Source organism: Ranitomeya imitator, chromosome 5, assembly GCF_032444005.1.
Source record: "Ranitomeya imitator isolate aRanImi1 chromosome 5, aRanImi1.pri, whole genome shotgun sequence".
Classification (NCBI taxonomy): domain Eukaryota; kingdom Metazoa; phylum Chordata; class Amphibia; order Anura; family Dendrobatidae; genus Ranitomeya; species Ranitomeya imitator.
The window spans coordinates 565,883,448-565,898,903 of NC_091286.1; the positions used below are offsets into that span (position 1 = coordinate 565,883,448).

General features: G+C 43.1%; 1 protein-coding gene across 1 annotated transcript in view; it reads right to left on the reverse strand.

Moving 5' to 3' along the window:
- AGXT (alanine--glyoxylate aminotransferase) overlaps positions 1–15,456 on the reverse strand; it is a 60,617-nt gene that overhangs the window by 15,145 nt on the left and 30,016 nt on the right. Inside the window, exons 5-7 of the mRNA XM_069727732.1 lie at positions 10,426–10,496; positions 6,796–6,880; positions 6,405–6,500 (exon numbers count right to left, since the gene is read on the reverse strand). Coding sequence (XP_069583833.1) covers positions 6,405–6,500; positions 6,796–6,880; positions 10,426–10,496 — 252 coding nt within the window. The remainder of the gene's footprint in view (positions 1–6,404; positions 6,501–6,795; positions 6,881–10,425; positions 10,497–15,456) is intronic.

Below are 15,456 nucleotides of genomic sequence, written 5' to 3' on the forward strand. Positions count from 1 at the left end.
AAAGATCATTTTTGTGTAAACAAAAGCGATTTTTTATTTTCATGGCTCTACGTTATAAACTTCTGTGAAGCACTTGGGGGTTTAAAGTGCTCACCACACATCTAGATAAGTTCCTTAAGGGGTCTAGTTTCCAAAATGGTGTCACTTGTGGGGAGTTTCCACTGTTTAGGCACATCAGGGGCTCTCTAAACGTGACATGGCGTCCAATCTCAATTCCAGCCAATTCTGCATTGAAAAAGTCAAACGGCGCTCCTTCACTTCTAAGTTCTGCGGTGCGCCCAAAAAGTGGTTTACCCCCACATATGGGGTATTGGCGTATTCAGGAGAAATTGCATAACAAAATTTATGGTTACATTTCTGTTTTTACACTTGTGAAAATAAAAAAAATGGTTCTGAATTAAGATGTTTGCAAAAAAAAGTTAAATGTTCATTTTTTCCTTCCACATTGTTTCAGTTCCTGTGAAGCACATAAAGGGTTAATAAACTTCTTGAATGTGGTTTTGAGAACCTTGAGGGGTGTAGTTTTTAGAATGGTGTCACACTTGGGTATTTTCTATCATATAGACCCCTCAAAATGACTTCAAATGGTGTTGTAAAAATGAGAAATTGCTGGTCAACTTTTAACCCTTATAACTCCCTAACAAAAAAAAATTTTGTTTCCAAAATTGTGCTGATGTAAAGTAGACATGTGGGAAATGTTATTTATTAACTATTTTTCGTGACATATCTCTCTGATTTAAGGGCATAAAAATACAAAGTTTGAAAATTGCAAAATTTTAAAAATTTTCGCCATATTTCCGTTTTTTTCATAAATAATCGCAAGTAATATCAAAGAAATGTTACCACTAACATGAAGTACAATATGTCACGAAAAAACAATCTCAGAATCAGCGGGATCTGTTGAAGCGTTCCAGAGTTATAACCTCATAAAGTGACAGTGGTCAGAATTGCAAAAATTGGCTTGGTCATTAAGTACCAAATTGGCTCTGTCACTAAGGGGTTAATATACTTTTTTTGCAAAAAAACGTATTAACTAAATACCCTGTATTTTTTTTTTCATTTTTTGACTAGCACTTGCTTATTTACTGTGACTTTTTTACAACAGAGTATTTTTTGACCTCGCTGTGCTCTTTTTGTGTCTTCATGTTTCTTGGTGGTGTGAACAGGTTTCTACAGACTTGTTCACTGTGCAAGTAACCCATGTGTTTTTGGTTCTATAATTGTTTTCTTGTTTCTACAAGACTGGGGAGTCCACCACTCCTCTGTGGGCCATTTGCACTGAAGTTGTTCCATCCAGCAAGTCCAAATGGATATTTTCTCTCTGAACCCTGCTTATACAGGTACTATACAGATGATCAGGTTTTTAAATACATCAGATAGGGATTATATACATGAGATAGGACTGCTCTATTATGGGTATACCTTGGCGATTGGTGGAGCAGCTTAATATACATTTTTTTGCAAAAAAAGTATTAACTAAATACCCTGTATTTTTTTTCCCATTTTTTGACTAGCACGTGCTTATTTACTGTGACTTCTTTACAACAGAGTATTTTTTTACCTCGCTGTGCTCTTTTTGTGTCTTTATATATGGGTGGGTGCTGCCTTACATACAGGATTTGCCTATGGGGGGTGCTGCCTTATACTACAGGATTTGCCTATGGAGGGGGATGCTGCCTTATATACAGGATCTGCCTATGGGGGGTGCTGCCTTATATACAGGATCTGCCTATGGGGGGTGCTGCCTTATATACAGGATCTGCCTATGGGGGGTGCGGCCTTATATACAGGATCTGCCTATGGGGGTGCTGCCTCATATACAGGATCTGCCTATGGCGGTGCTGTCATATATAGGTTCTGCCTTTGGGGGGTGCTGCCTTGCATGTGCAGGATCTGCCTATGGGGGGTGGTGCCTTATGTATAGGATCTGCCTATGGGGGGTGCTGCCTTACATAAAGGATCTTCCTATGGGGAGGCTGCCTTATATACAGGATCTGCCTTTGGGGGTGCTGCCTTACATACAGGATCTGCCTATGGGGGTGCTGTCTTATATACAGGATCTGCCTATGGGGGGTGCTGCCTTATATACAGGATCTGCTTATGGGGGTGCTGTCTTATATACAGGATCTGCCTATGGGGGGTGTGCTGCCTTATACTACAGGATCTGCCTATGGGGGGATACTGCCTTATATACAGGATCTGCCTATGGAGGGGGGTGCTGCCTTATATACAGGATCTGCCTATGGGGGGGTGCTGCCTTATATACAGGATCTGCCTATGGGGGTGCTGCTTTATATACAGGAACTGCCTATGGGGGGGTGCTGCCTCATATACAGGATCTGCCTATGAGGGTTGCTGCCTTATATATAAGATCTGCCTTTGGGGGTGCTGCCTTACATACAGGATCTGCCTATAGGGGGGTGCTGCCTTATATATAGGATCTGCCTATAGGGGGTGCTGACTTATATACAGGATCTTCCTATGGGGGGCTGCCTTATATACAGGATCTGCCTATGGGAGGTGCAGTGTTGTGAATTCTGTGGCTGAATTCACTCCTGTGGTCACAAGTGGTATTGCAGCCTCTGGGCTTCCTCCCTCAGGTGTTTTGGTGAGCTCGTTGGCTGCCTTGCTATTTAACTCCACCTGAGTCTGTCTTCCTTGCTCCTTGTCAATGTTCCAGTGTTGGATCTGAGCTACTGCATCTTTCCTGTGGCCTGCTGCTCTGCTAGATAAGTGTTACTTTGTTTTTGTTTCCGTTTTTTCTGTCCAGCTGTGCTATTCTCTTTTGCTGGAAGCTCTGAGACGCAAAGGGTGCACCGCCGTGCCGTTAGTTCGGCACGGTGGGTCTTTTTGCCCCCCTTTGCGTGGTTCTGCTTTAGGGTTTTTTGTAGACTGCATAGTTCTCTTTGCTATCCTCGCTCTGTCTAGAATATCGGGCCTCACTTTGCTGAATCTATTTCATTCCTACGTTTTGTCTTTTCATCTTGCTAACAGTCATTATATGTGGGGGGCTGCCTATTCCTTTGGGGTATTTCTCTGAGGCAAGTCAGGCTTGTATTTCTATCTTCAGGCTAGTCAGCTCCTCAGGCAGTGCCGAGTTGCATAGGTAGTGTTAGGCGCAATCCACTGCTGCTTTTAGTTGTGTGAGGATAGGTTCAGGTATTGCAGTCTGCAGAGATTCCACGTCTCAGAGCTCGTTCTATTGTTTTTGGGTTATTGCCATATCACTGTATGTGCGCTGATTACTGCACACTGTGTTGCCTGATAGCACAGCATAACAGTGCAGCCTTATATACAGGATCCGCCTTTGGGGGGGTGCTGCCTTACATACAGGATCTGATTATGGGGGGTGCTGCCTTATACCACAGGATCTGCCTATGGGGGTGCTGCCTTACATACAGGATCTGCCTATGGGGGGTGCTGCCTTACATACAGGAAGCCCTCCTACATACAGGATCTGCCTATGGGGGTGCTGCCTTATACTACTGTATCTGCCTGTCGGGGTGCTCCTTATGCCTATCTGCCTATGGGGTGGGGTGCTGCCTTATACTACAGGATCTGCCTATCCTATGGGGGGAGTGCTGTCTTATACTACAGGGTCTGCCTATGGGGGTGCTGCCTTGTATTATATTGAGGACTTTCTGGCACATTATACTATATGGGGCCATCATACAGTATGGGGATTACAGTGAAGGGGCCATTATACAGTGTTGGAGCCATCAAACAGTTTGGAGGCTACTAAGGAGTCAGTATACTGTGTGGGTGGTACTATACAGTGAGGGGGCATTGTACTGTGTATAGGGGAGCTGTACAGGGGGAGACTCGGGACATTATTAAATGTAAAGTGGGCACTTATTGTTATAGGGGAACTTGGGTTACTGTGACTATCAAAGGGGCACACAGGGCAATATTACTTTCTAGGGGGCAAAATATGAGCACTGTTGTCTAGGGCACTTGAACCCGGCATTACCATATTATAGAAGGGTGCTTTAGAATTTACTCAGCAGGTGCAGTAATAGGGTCACATATGGCAGCAGAGGCTCAGTAACGGGGTATCAGGTGCAGTAATAGGGACAAATACGGCAGCAGCAGCTCAGTATTGGGGTATCAGGTGCAGTAATAGGGATACATACGGCAGCATCGGCTCAGTATTGGGGTATCGGGCAGTAATAGGGACACATATGGCAGCAGCGGCTCAGTATTGGGGTATCAGGGGCAGTAATAGGGACACATATGGCAGCAGCAGCTCAGAATTGGGGTGTCAGGGGCAGTAATAGGGACACATGCAGCAGCAGTGGCTCAGTATTGGGGTATCAGGTGCAGTAATAGGGACACATACGCGGGCAGCGGCTCAGTATTGGGGTATCAGGGGCAGTAATAGGGACACATACGGCAGCGGCGGCTCAGTATCGGGGTATCAGAGGCAGTAATAGGGACACATATGGCAGCAGCGGCTCAGTATTGGGGTATCAGGTGCAGTAATAGGGTCACATACGGCAGCAGCGGCTCAGTATCGGGGTATCAGAGGCAGTAATAGGGACACATACGGCAGCAGCGACTCAGTATTAGGGTATCAGGGGCAGTAATAGGGACACATACGGCAGCAGGCGGCTCAGTATTGGGGTATCATGGGCAGTAATAGGGACACATACGGCAGCAGGCGGCTCAGTATTGGGGTATCATGGGCAGTAATAGGGACACATACGGCAGCAGGCGGCTCAGTATTGGGGTATCAGCAGGATGAGGAGTTTGTGCAGGTTGGAAATAGATGGTGATGGGGCTGGAATATGAGAAGTGAAATTTGTCTTTGTTGTATTCTCTGCAGACGAGTCCTGGCTGGAAGAAGTTGTCATGTCGCTCTGGGCCAGATGGAAAAGACGGGAAAAGTGAACGATTCCATCAGAAAGGACGTCAGCGGTAAGACATTATCTGTAACTGTGCTGTGATCTCTTATATGTTCTGTAGGGCTGATATCTACCACTGACCATATGGCGGTAATATCAGTGTTGGTCTTTATATAGAGATTATCTTCAGTAACAGCGCAGTCATCTGCTGAGGTTCTTCTCCACTATTAGGGCGCATCCCCCAGTTGTTATCAAGGTTACCTGGTTAGGGGCCCACTCAGAAGCTTTACCCCCCTGGACCAAAACCCTAGCTACGCCTCTGTATCTCCCTTTAGGGATCCTCTTTTTAAGCCAAATATGGCTCTAGAGTTACTGTACCACCTCGAGTTATTTAGCTTACAAAAAAGACACAAGTCAATCTAGTTAACGTTTCTTATAAAGAAACCGTCATAATATTTAGTATTCATGAAAATAAGTAACTTTGTAATATATCTTATCAGAGAAATCTGCTTCTTTCTCCTCCAGGATTGATCAGTCAATCTGAATTTTCTCCATTCAGGTTGAAAATCTGTATTTAGTGAATACAGATTTTTTCTATTGCCGAAATAGGAGATGGCAGTTGAGGCTTTTAACAATTTAGGGAGAGGGAAAAATTCTGCTGCAAGTTCTCCTGAAACAACAGTTACAGTTCTCCATAGAACTTTATGAGCACCAACTGTCATCTCCTATCTCAGTACTTGGAAAATCTGTATTTACTTAAACTACATTGAAATGAGAATTTTGAAAACGATTGATAAGTTCAGGAGGAAAAAAAAATCTTTAAAAAGATAGATTAGATTTATGTGTACTATAAATGTAGTTAAGGAAGCCCTCCTCCCATCAACATTTTTATCCTCTTAATATATTGCAGTCATCATATTATATAGCACTATGTACTTACAATTGCTCATTTTGCCTTTCTACCCAGTTTTATTTTTATTGTTTCTGTTCTATGTAGAAACAGGAAGTCTCTTTTCCCTGCAGAAATAATTCCTTATGACTCATGCAGGCAAAATTGATCTTCTGTTTCTACACAGAGCTTAGAAGGAATCAGCTAGTCAGTTTTTAATCACGTGATGTCATAGGAAGACTTAAGTGGGTAGAAAGGCAAAATGAGCAATTGTAAGTACACAGTGCTATATAATATGATGACTGCAATATATTAAGAGGATAACAATTTTGATGGGAGGAGGAGCGCTTCTTACAGAAAAAATAACTTTTTATTAGCAATTCTATCAAGTAATGCCAACACTGCAGTATCCCAGATAGCTAGGGGTTAATCGTGTTGATGGCTAAAGTGACGATAGCTGGAGATGGTTTGGCCTAGGTTATTTAGGGGTTGTGGTTTCCACTCGGGGTCAGTCGCATATTGAGAGCTCTTACATATCACCACTTGTGCCTCCTTTGATGTTAGGCAATGAGTTGGGGGTTCTCAGAAATCCATGATTGTTAAAAACACTTTTATCAACGTTTTAGTCCAGCTGGCGTAGGGTAAGTGGTGCAAGCTGAATTGTAACTTACATTCTTGGCTTTCCATCACAGCCCCAGTAGTTGGAAAGCCAGGTCAGGTCTACATATAGAGATGGTGGTTTTGTCTTACGGCTGAATATCTTCTTACTGTGCAAGAAAAGAAGGCGACATCTCTGTTAGCAGGAAAGTCATAGTTACATCTGAGCTTCTTATACATATACACTTCATGTTACAGTTTACGTTCCATACATATGATTTCCAGGGCTTTAAAACAAAACTTTTAATTAGAGTAAGTTACTGTACATAAACATGTTGGGCATAACTAGCAAAAATAGTGAAGCACAAACGCCTTCCTGTGCAACGAGGGACATTGCAGAACCTGTGTATGATGGATGGAATACTGTTTTGTACAATCCATCTATCCACTTGCTTTACCACTTACCTTGCTGCGTCACTAAACGAGATGGGTGCCGTTCCCGGAGGAGCATTTAATACCTTCTGAGAACCAGAGTAAAGGATGTCAATTCCTATTAGAGACACAATAGAAAGGACAGATGTACAGTGGGCTAGCAACAGTGGCGTATCCAGCGGGGGGGGGGGGGGGAGGGGGCAGCCGGAGCATGTGCCCCGGGCGCAGCCGACAGGGGGGCGCCAGCTGACCGCCTGATGCAGCGTTCCAAGGAGGAGGCTCCCCGTCGGCGGAATTCTACCGCCCCCACATTGAGATGCTTCCGTTCTCTGAGCCGGCTGTCAAATTGACAGCCGGCTCAGAGAAAGTGCTGCGCGTCGGTTCCCAAGAATGTTCTTGATCTATGCCAGGGGTCTCAAACACGCGACCCCTGAGGCAAGCATCTGCGGCCCGAGGTGCACGCTAGCAGAGAGGAGGCAGCACAGAGCTCTGCGACTTTTGCAGCTGCTGGAGAGCCCGCGGTGCACGCTAGAAGAGAGGAGGTGGCACGGAGCTCTGGGACATTCGCAGCTGTTGGAGAGCTGCCCACAATGTGTCGCCATGGATACGCAGAGTGACTTCCGACCGTCCAGTGCCCGGAGAATGAGCCGCGCGTCGCCAAACAGGAAGTGTGCAGCACCTGACACCTGGAGCAAAGGATTGCGGGGGGATGCAGAGCCTGGCTGGGAGGACAAGGTATGGGCTCTTATATACTGCGACTGCGTGGGCTGTGTTATATACTACGTGGGCTGCTATTTACTATGTGGGCTGTGTTATATACTACGTTGGCTGCTATTTACTACGTGGGCTGTGTTATATACTGCATGGGCTGCTATATACTACGTGGGCTGTGTTATATACTACGTGGGCTGTGTTATATACTACGTGGGCTGCTATATACTACGTGGGCAGTGCTGTATACTACTATGTGGGCTGTGCTGTATGCTACTGTGTGTGCTGTGCTGTATACTACTATGTGGGCAGTGCTGTATACTACTGTGTGGGCTGTGCTATATACTACTATGTGGGCTGTGCTATATACTACTGTGTGTGCTGTGCTGTATACTACTATGTGGGCAGTGCTGTATACTACTGTGTGGGCTGTGCTATATACTACTATGTGGGCTGTGCTATATACTACTACGTGAGGACTGAAGCAAGGGCAGGGGGCTGGATGGGTGCAATGTCCTGATTTCTGCCCCCATAATGTGCTCAGATTTCTTCTGCCCCCTTAATGTCCTGATTTCTGCCCCCATCCCCCCCATGTGTTACTCAGATTTCTCCACCACATGCAACTGCACCTGGGAAGGGATGGGGGCAGGAATCAGGACATTATGGGGGCAGTAGAAATCTGAGGACATTATGGGGGCAGAAGAAATCTGAGGACATTATGGGGGCAGAAATCTGAGGACATTATGGGGGCAGAAATCTAAGGGGGGGGGGGGGGGCAAACTGATCCTTTGCTCCGGGTGCAGGAAGAGCTAGATACACCTCTGGCTAGCAACAATGAAAGCCATCATATGCGAGTTGTAGTTTGGATACTTGCTGTGCTATAGTGTATTACTCTGTCTGTCCTTTAGGTGGCACTATAAGACCACCCAGCTGGCCTCCATCATCGCTGAGTACACCAGTCTTTATAATTTAAAAAGGACCCGTCGCTAGGTTAACAATGCCCAGTTTTTTCTCTTATTTTATTCTTGCTGCTCCCCGAAGTAATTTTTTAAATTTTTTTTGCCTTCCGTCATATGGTACCAGAGATGTGGGCCTTTTTATTTAATGCTATTTTTTTCCAAGAGGGTGGGGTTCACATGATTCTCTGCAGGCACATCTTTACTCTGCTCTGTATTATTACACTGTGAGCAATGCCCTCTCGGTAAGGCCTTATTCACATGACCATATTTTCGGTCTGAGTGCTGTACATGGTAAAAACGGATGGCACTCGGACCTATGCTATTCAATGGGGCAGTGCAGATGAGCGATATTTTTTTCACTGACTGAATATGTGGGTGTAGAAAACATAGGAGCATCCAACAGTTTCTTCCATATATCAGATGAGACTCGTCCATTCAAGTCCATGGGTGCGTAAAAGAAATCGGATGCCATACGGAGCCACAGTAAAATACCTGTTTTTTTACGGATACATTGCATTTCTGTACCATAGGACACTGCAAATATTATTATATTGTGCTGCTGTAAGAAAGCAAATTGCACAAGGATAACAAGTGAGAAAACATTTTTCCTACTTTTCTGGATGAAACTCTGAACGATTATTTATATGTTCGTGTCAAGCTACCCTAAAGATCATAAAAATGTATACTACATAAAAAGGCCCATATCTCTGGAACTGTACGGCGGATTTCAAAAAACACAAAACATGGCATACTCAGGAGCAGAATAGAAAAAAGAGCAGAATGGCCGCTATTGGCCCAATGATTGGTCCTCTTTAACACCACACAAATAATATGTTCCATTTTTTGGTCTGTGCTGACGTCTAACCAGTAATGTAAACTAAAACCCTCAGCATAAATAGTCAGAGGATATAAACCTCAATTTATTTAACTCACTTATAAATCGCTGCAATCAGGGTCTCTGCCCCTAGATGCTGCTCTCAGATTACATAGCAAAAACCTGCTGCACATATTCCCTTTAACTGTACAGTGAAATGCTAAACACATAAGTCAAAATTACAGTTTCCCTTAAAGGAGTGACCCAAAATTTTCTAAAATCACTATTTAATGCCATAAAATGAAGTGTCATAAAAAAGGAAGTAGGGAAAAAAAAAAAGAAAAGCATGAAATTTTTAATTAATGTACATTAAAAAATAGTTTATATTATGCCTGTAAATAGATAGGGATTTGGGATGGAAATTAATTTGGATTTTGGACCACCCCTTAAAAGTTTTGAGATTTCAGTGTTTTAATGATTAGACCAGAATTGAATTTCAACGGGTGGCTCTTAACATGGCTGAATTCCTTAGAATCCATCAAAACAAAAAGAAACGGAGTATTAAGTCCAAAATTACTGTAAAAGGTATAATTTTAATAACATATTTAATAAATAACAACAAACATTTCATCATAGAATAACCATGATGTACACAATAAGTTTAAGAGACACAGACAGCAAAGGATCAGGTAGATGATGGCTAGTGTGTCCTGACTGAAGCCAGCAAGGGCATAATGTAAAGTGCTAGTGCCTTATAAGTCCCACATGGGGATGAAGGGGTGAACATCAATGTAAATATATCAGACAGCTCGTCCTATTACTCCATACACCTACCATACTTGGAAGTACTATCCCCGGGTCTCACCCAAAAGTGCTTACCCATGCTAGCAGTCAGGCAGGAACACACGCCACACCGCCACCGACGCGCGTTTCATACAAATGGTTTTCTTGATGGTTTATATTTATTGAATTCCTTAGCATGCATCATCTTATAAATGGTGTTATGATTTAGTACTTTGAAGTGTAAGATATTGTGTGGCGGTGGGTTTAAGATTACACTGATCTCACCTATGTAATCTAAAGAAATCTAGCCATATATGTCCTTGTAGAAGGGTACAGGAGTATTACAGTGCTGGAAAAGAATGATTGACCGGAAGACATACGTGATAAATTGCTTACCCTGCTGGTCCATGTAGATAGGAGCACCTCCTAGAGATGCCACAGAGTCTACTAGAAGGAGGCAGCTATACCTGTATACGGAACAGATATCAAATATCAACATTCAATGCTAATTTGGAGCTCCAGTTTTCCAAATCCTCAGAATAGTAACATAGTAACATAGTAACATAGTTAGTAAGGCCGAAAAAAGACATTTGTCCATCCAGTTCAGCCTATATTCCATCATAATAAATCCCCAGATCTACGTCCTTCTACAGAACCTAATAATTGTATGATACAATATTGTTCTGCTCCAGGAAGACATCCAGGCCTCTCTTGAACCCCTCGACTGAGTTCGCCATCACCACCTCCTCAGGCAAGCAATTCCAGATTCTCACTGCCCTAACAGTAAAGAATCCTCTTCTATGTTGGTGGAAAAACCTTCTCTCCTCCAGACGCAAAGAATGCCCCCTTGTGCCCGTCACCTTCCTTGGTATAAACAGATCCTCAGCGAGATATTTGTATTGTCCCCTTATATACTTATACATGGTTATTAGATCGCCCCTCAGTCGTCTTTTTTCTAGACTAAATAATCCTAATTTCGCTAATCTATCTGGGTATTGTAGTTCTCCCATCCCCTTTATTAATTTTGTTGCCCTCCTTTGTACTCTCTCTAGTTCCATTATATCCTTCCTGAGCACCGGTGCCCAAAACTGGACACAGTACTCCATGTGCGGTCTAACTAGGGATTTGTACAGAGGCAGTATAATGCTCTCATCATGTGTATCCAGACCTCTTTTAATGCACCCCATGATCCTGTTTGCCTTGGCAGCTGCTGCCTGGCACTGGCTGCTCCAGGTAAGTTTATCATTAACTAGGATCCCCAAGTCCTTCTCCCTGTCAGATTTACCCAGTGGTTTTCCGTTCAGTGTGTAATGGTGATATTGATTCCCTCTTCCCATGTGTATAACCTTACATTTATCATTGTTAAACCTCATCTGCCACCTTTCAGCCCAAGTTTCCAACTTATCCAGATCCATCTGTAGCAGAATACTATCTTCTCTTGTATTAACTGCTTTACATAGTTTTGTATCATCTGCAAATATCGATATTTTACTGTGTAAACCTTCTACCAGATCATTAATGAATATGTTGAAGAGAACAGGTCCCAATACTGACCCCTTCGGTACCCCACTGGTCACAGCGACCCAGTTAGAGACTATACCATTTATAATCACCCTCTGCTTTCTATCACTAAGCCAGTTACTAACCCATTTACACACATTTTCCCCCAGACCAAGCATTCTCATTTTGTGTACCAACCTCTTGTGCGGCACGGTATCAAACGCTTTGGAAAAATCGAGATATACCACGTCCAATGACTCACCGTGGTCCAGCCTATAGCTTACCTCTTCATAAAAACTGATTAGAATAGTCATTTGGATGAAAGGGTTGTCCTGGAAGTTATGAAAGTTGTCTAATAGTAGGCATATAAAAGTAACCTTAAAGGGAATCTGTCAGTAGGATTAACCCTCCTAAGCCGTCTATATGGGCATGTAGGTCATAGGAAGCCAAGTAACATGATACCTTGATATCTGTGATCCGATGTCTTATTCCATAGAAATCCACATCTTAATATGTTAATGAGCTGTTAAGATCTATGGGTGGGACACTGATCTCCCTGAGAATCTACCTACAGGGCTTATTGTAAATGAAAGGGGGAGTTATCAGTGTGAGACATGTAATGACTGACAGTCTGCTCTCCTGATCTACATGTCTCACAATGGTAACATCCGCTTTCATTCAACTCCTAAAGCCACATGATAGATATATCCATCATGGAACATGTCAGCGACTTTGGAGCTGGCTCAGAAAGAAAGTCCGCTCCATTGAGGGCAGATGTCAGTTATACTACAGAGCTGACATCTGCCTCTAACATCAGCGGTTGGTGTGCCCACCGATTGCTGCTGTTAAACTCTGCTGTCAATTTCTGAGAGCGGCATTTAAGCGCCATGATCCAGGCCAGATGTCAGTTTGGGTGTCTATTAGCTTCCCTCTAACATGATAGCAGGAAAATCATGGGTTGCTGTTATAGCCAGTGTCCGGTTGAACTCTCCCCGTGCCTGTCATGTGATCCCCTCTGTGACATCCGGCTTTTACTGTACACAGCAATGCTGTGATATTGCTGTGTATAGTAGAATCGGTCAGACGATCGCAGGTTCAGGTCTCCGAAGGGGACTAACAAATGAAGTAAAAACTACAGAAAAAGGTTTTTAAAAAAGTATAAAAAATATATAAAAGTTTAAATCACCACCTTTTACCCAGTTACCAATAAGAAAGTAAAAAAAAAAAAAAAACTTATATACAGGGTGGGCCATTTATATGGATACACCTAAATAAAATGGGAATGGTAGGTGATATCAACTTCCTGTTTGTGGCACATTAGTATATGGGAGGGAGAAACCTTTTCAAGATTGGTGGTCCCCATGGCGGCCATTTTGAAGTTGGCCATTTTGGATCCAACTTTATTTTCAATGGGAAGAAGGTCATGTGACACATCAAACTTATTGAGAATGTCCAAGAAAAATAATGATGTGCTTGGTTTTAATGTAACTTTATTATTTCATGAGTTATTTACAAGTTTCTCTTTGTTTACAGCCATTGGCATGTCGCAGAGGTTAACACGTGAGGAGCGGATAGAAATTGTGTTGCTGTCTGGTGAACGCAGTACCCGGATTATTGCAGCAGATTTCAATGCAAGACACCCTACGAGACCACCCATCTCCCATGCTACAGTTAGCAAACTACTTGCCAAATTTCGTGAAAGAGGTTCAGTGTTGGATTTGCCAAAATGTGGACACAAGACAACTGTCACTAATGAAGAAACATCAGTGGCTTTAGCTTCATTCAGGAAGAGCCCACAGCGTAGCACTGGCCACATGTCACTGGAGAATGGCATCAGTAGAACATCCCTTTGGCGGATATTAGCTACTCACAAATGGCACCCTTACAAAATCTAAGGGTGCCGCTGCAGCATCTCATCGAGGATGATCCAGATCGGCGCAAAGAATTTGCAGAATGGGCAAAACAAAAATTGGATCAGGACCCTCAGTTTACACAGAACATTATGTTCAGTGATGAGGCAAACTTTTTTGTGAATGGTGAAGTTAACAAACAAAACCACCGCTATTGGTCTGACAGTAACCCACAGTGGATAGATCTCTCCAAGACTGTTGGAACACAAAAATTGATGGTATGGTTTGGTATATGGGGTACAAAAGATAGTGGGGCCATACTTCATCAATGGAAACCTCAATGCCACTGGATATCTGAAATTACTACATGATGATGTGTTGCCCTCTTTATGCACTGAAGATGGCAGGTTCCCTGAGTTTTTCCAGCAAGATGGAGCACCACCACATTATGGGTGTCAGGTCCAAGCATTCCTATATGAACAGTTTCCTGGAAAGTGGATTGGTCGTCGTGGGCCAGTTGAATGGCCACCAAGGTCTCCCGATCTGACCCCTTAGACTTTTATCTTTGGGGTCATCTGAAGGCAATTGTCTATGCTGTGAAGATACGAGATGTGCAGGATCTGAAACAACGGATACTGGAAGCCTGTGCTAGCATTTCTTCTGCAGTGTTGCTATCAGTGTGTCAAGAGTGGAAGAAGAGGGTTGCATTGACAATCCAACACAATGGGCAGCACTTTGAACACATTTTATAAGTGGTCATAAACTTGTAAATAACAAATGAAAGAATAAAGTTATGTTAAAACCAAGCACACCCATATTTTTCTTGCGGAATTCTCAATAAGTTCGATGTGTCACATGACCCTCTTCCCATTGGGAAAAATAAAGCTGGATCCAAAATGGCTGACTTCAAAATGGCCGCCATGGTCACCACCCATGTTGAAAACTTTTCCCCCTCCCGTATACTAATGTGCCACAAACAAGAAGTTGATATCCCCAACCATTCCCATTTTATTTAAGTGTATCCATATAAATGGCCCACCCTGTATATAGTATCAAGATGTTCACACACATATATATATATATATATATATATATATATACAGCTCTTGCAATAATTAAGAGACCATCACATCAAAACCCTGTCATGGGCAGCCCAATCTCCAGACCTGAACCCCATTGACAACCTCTGGAATGTAATCAAGAGGATGATGGATAGTCACAAGCCATCAAACAAAGAAGAACTGCTTAAAAATTTTGCGCCACAAGCAGTGTGAAAGACTCTTGGAAAGCATGCCGAGATGCATGAAAGCTGTGATTAAAAATCATGGTTATTCCACAAAATATTGATTTCTGAACTCTTCCTGAGTTAAAACATTAGCATTGTTGTTTCTAAATGACTATGAGTTTGTTTTCCTTGCATTATTTGAGGTCTGAAAGCAGTGTTTTTTTTTTTATTTTGACCATTTCTCCTTTTCAGGAAAAAAAAATCAAAATTTATTGCTTGGAACTTCGGAGACATGTTGCCAGAAGTTTCTAGAATAAAAGACACCCCAGTCTAAAGAGATGATTTGCATAGCTCCTCCTACTGCAAAGGATTCTGGGTAAACCTGCTATTCTTTGTATTATGCTGCTTGCAAGTACTTTCCGTTTCAGGAAAGCATCCACTATGTATTTCCTTTAAGTAGAGGGCTTTTCGGTCTCTTTCATCCCGCTACATTTAGCCCAACTTGGGTCTCTCCCTAAGGTGGCTAGCATATATGTATCGCTTGCTCACCGAGCCCCACTCCATACAGCCAACCAATTCCAGCCCTGTGCTGATGAGGGCCTAAAGCCCGAAACACGTGTCCACAGGTAGGAATTGGTTGGCTGTGTAAATTTAGAAACTAATCCGCAGCATTGCACGCTTGGCAGTTCCAAGCGCTGTGGATTAGACTGGGGTGGAAAGAGATGATTTGCATAGCTCCTCCTACTGCAAAGGATTCTGGGTAAACCTGCTATTCTTTGTATTATGCTGCTTGCAAGTACTTTCCGTTTCAGGAAAGCATCCAATATGTATTTCCTTTAAGTAGAGGGCTTT